The sequence below is a fragment of the Arachis stenosperma genome, chromosome 9 (assembly GCF_014773155.1).
Source record: "Arachis stenosperma cultivar V10309 chromosome 9, arast.V10309.gnm1.PFL2, whole genome shotgun sequence".
Taxonomy (NCBI): Eukaryota; Viridiplantae; Streptophyta; class Magnoliopsida; order Fabales; family Fabaceae; genus Arachis; species Arachis stenosperma.
Window position 1 is genome coordinate 97,548,838 of NC_080385.1, and position 2,687 is coordinate 97,551,524.

The 2,687-nt window shown below is 40.4% G+C and overlaps 1 protein-coding gene across 1 annotated transcript; it reads right to left on the bottom strand.

Annotated features, from left to right (window-relative positions):
- Nucleotides 1-1,229: 1,229 nt before the first annotated feature.
- LOC130949762 (uncharacterized) lies at nt 1,230-1,691 on the bottom strand. Its single transcript, XM_057878400.1, has one exon. It carries the CDS (start codon nt 1,689-1,691, stop codon nt 1,230-1,232), a length of 462 nt encoding a protein of 153 aa, XP_057734383.1.
- Between the last annotated feature and the right edge of the window lie 996 nt (nt 1,692-2,687).

Below are 2,687 nucleotides of genomic sequence, written 5' to 3' on the forward strand. Positions count from 1 at the left end.
GGTTTGGTTGAATACGGAAAGGAACTTGTAGTCATTAAAAGAGCTTGAGGATCCAGAGGTTGGTTCCTTGGTTTTTCTTTTCTTTGAGGCTGAGCTTTTTGGTGGTGCCATTAGGTTAGGAGAGTGTGCTTGTGGTTGTAAAAAAAATGGGGGTTGAAAACAAGAGAAGGCAAAACAAGGTTTTGCTCTAACACCAAACTTAGGACTTGATTGTCCCAATCAAGAAAAAAAAGAAAGTAAGGGATGAGAGATAGTAGAAGATGAGAAGAGAAGTGATGGTGAGGGGTGTGGGAATTGTTGAAGTGGGAGAGGAGATGGGGGTGGAGCTTTTATAATGGGTGGATGGTGTGGTTCGAAAGGTGGGAAATAAAAAGGGTTAAATGTTTTCCCACTTTGGGAAGTGGTGCCTAGCGTGGGAAGAGGCGCCAACTCTTTTCTCACAGTGTCTTCTGCGTGTGTCAAGTTCCAAAGTGCAAGTATACTTTGACTTCCTTGTTTTGTAAGTTGTTTACCATGTGGGCCCCATTTTCTCTCCTGAAATTGAAACTGAACCCATTAGTAATGACAAAAGAACCCCTTCACGTTCCTTCTCATCAAGAATAAATTGGATTGTAACTGATGGGTGTCCCTTGGGACACCAAACTTAATTCTTTGGCATCTTAATAAATTGGTTTCATCATTGTGTATTTAATGTGTTCATAAGAGTGGAATAACATCAAACTTTTCCTTTTCTTTTGATTTCAATTCCTCTGAACTCATTAAACCGCATTCATGTCTTTACCCAAAGCATTAAGTGCTTTCAACTTGGGTGACTTTGGCTGCTATGTGATCCTTGGTGGTGGCCACACCAAACTTAATCTCTGGGCTTACTCTTTAAAATCAAACTATTAATTGTTTGTAAGCCTAGATTAAGTGGTGAGAGGCCACACCAAACTTAGCACTTTAGCTAGTTCTCAGCCCATTCACTCATCATTAGTTATGCATTCATCAAGTTGTAATTCCCAATTAGAAAGAAATAAGAGAGTGTAAAGAAATTCTAGCTATCAAAGCTAATATCAAACTTCTAATCTACAATTATAAACTAATCTTAATTACTAAAAAGCAAACTATCTAAAGCAACAGAATTTAAACTACTTCTAAGAAAAGCAATTAAATCAAAAAGGATAAAGTGTTGGGATGCCTCCCAACTAGCACTTCTTTATTGTCATTAGCTTGACATTCTTTCATCTTTAGCTGAGGTTGTAGCTCACTCTCTGCTCCTCCAAGGAGCCTCCCAAGTAGTGTTTGAGTATATGGCCATTGACAGAAAAAGTTCTCTGAGTCTTGTCCTTCATGAGCTCCACATGACCATAGGGAAACACTTTGAGTATGGTTAAAGGTCCTGACCATCGAGACTTGAGTTTTTCAGGGAAGAACTTGAGTCTTAAGTTGTAGAGTAACACCTTCTGTCCTTCAGTGAACTCCCTTCTTGCTATGGTTTGGTCATGCCACCTTTTTGTGTTCTCTTTGTAGATTTTTGCATTCTCATATGCTTGATTTCTAAACTTTTCCATCTCATTGAGTTGCATTAATCTCTTTTCTCCAGTAGCTTGCTCATCAAAATTCAGTAGTTTTAGAGCCCAGAAGGCTCTATGCTCCAGTTCAACTGGCAAGTGGCAAGCCTTGCCAAATACCAGTTGGTATGGTGACATCGCAATAGGGGTCTTGAAGGCTGTCCTGTAGGCCCATAGAGCATCGTCTATCTTCTTAGACCAGTCCTTTACTGAGCTTCCAACAATTTTTTCAAGGATTCATTTCAGCTCCCTGTTGGAGATCTCGACTTGCCTGTTGGTCTGTGGGTGGTATGGAGTTGCCACTTTGTGCTTTACTCCATATCTTAGAAGTGCTTCCAGTTGTTTATTGCAGAAGTGTGTCCCTCCATCACTAATGAGAGCTCTGGGAACTCCGAATCTGCTGAAGATGTTCCTTCTCAAGAAGCTTATCACAACCTTGTTGTCATTTGTTGCAGTTGCTATGGCTTCTACCCACCTTGAAACATAATCAACAACCACTAATATGTAGCTATTTGAGTAGGAGGTTGGGAAGGGTCCCATGAAATCAATTTCCCATACATCAAATAGCTCTAACTCTAGTATGTATTGCTGTGGCATCTCATTCCTCTTATTTAGATTACCAGCTCTTTGACATTCATCACACCTTGACACTATTTCCTTGGCATCCTTAAACATTGTTGGCCAGTAAAATCCAAATTGGAGCACTTTTTCTGCTGTCCTTTCTCCACTGAAGTGACCTCCATATGCTGACCCATGGCACTACCATAACACTTCCTTTCCTTCTTCATGGGATATACACCTTCTTAGGACTCCATCAGTACACTTTTTGAACAAATAGGGGTCATCCCAGATGTAGTGTTTGGCATCCTTGATTAGCTTCCTCCTCATGTGCTTATTGATGTTAGTTGGTAGCTCCCCAATAGCCTTGAAATTAGCTATGTTTGCAAACCAAAGGGCTACCTGAATCATCATCAATTGTTCATTAGGAAAGCTTTCATTTACTGCTACTTGCTGTATTTTTTCTTCTTGTGGGATCCTTGAGAGGTGGTCAGCTACCTTGTTCTCTGCTCCACTCCTATCTTTAATCTCAATATCAAATTCATGGAGCAGCAGGATCCACCTTATTAGCTGGGC